The 511-nt window shown below is 36.4% G+C and overlaps 1 protein-coding gene across 1 annotated transcript; it reads right to left on the minus strand.

Moving 5' to 3' along the window:
* Positions 1 to 7: 7 nt before the first annotated feature.
* Positions 8 to 506, minus strand: LOC105461210 (the record flags this gene model as incomplete). The annotated part of the gene is made up of 1 exon (XM_011707708.1): positions 8 to 506. A coding segment is annotated over one exon (495 nt), but the record flags the coding sequence as incomplete, so codon positions are not given.
* Between the last annotated feature and the right edge of the window lie 5 nt (positions 507 to 511).

Below are 511 nucleotides of genomic sequence, written 5' to 3' on the forward strand. Positions count from 1 at the left end.
ATTTTATGAGTTTATACCTTAAGACCAATTACTCTAATGATAAGTTTTCCCAGTTCCACCAATTCCAATCCATTTTCTTTGGCCGTATTAATATAATTTTGATAAGTTTGAGTTGCCAATAGATCTCCCGCTAATTTCTGCATTTCCGGGGATATTAACTTCCCAATAAAATCAGCGAAGACCTTGGAATTCTGCATTTTCTCCTTGAAAAGAGCATCAATCTTGTCAGTAGGTAGAAGGTTATTAAGATCCTCGATCATTCCTATCATTCCATCACCAATCTTCTGTATTCCAATTTGAGATTTGCCCTTAATTTTAATTTGCGGTACGTAAGCTTGCATTCCAATGGTTTTGACAGAATCGATAACGTTCAATACATTCTTCTCCAGATATGCTACTATAGCTTGATATTCCTTAAGAGCTTCGACTTCGCGCGCCATGGATTCAAATTCAGGTGAAAACATGTATTCCAGAGCATTCAGTACTTTTTCATCTTGTTCTACGTAGCTGA

Source organism: Wasmannia auropunctata, unplaced genomic scaffold (assembly GCF_000956235.1).
Source record: "Wasmannia auropunctata unplaced genomic scaffold, wasmannia.A_1.0 LD307344.1, whole genome shotgun sequence".
Lineage (NCBI taxonomy): Eukaryota > Metazoa > Arthropoda > Insecta > Hymenoptera > Formicidae > Wasmannia > Wasmannia auropunctata.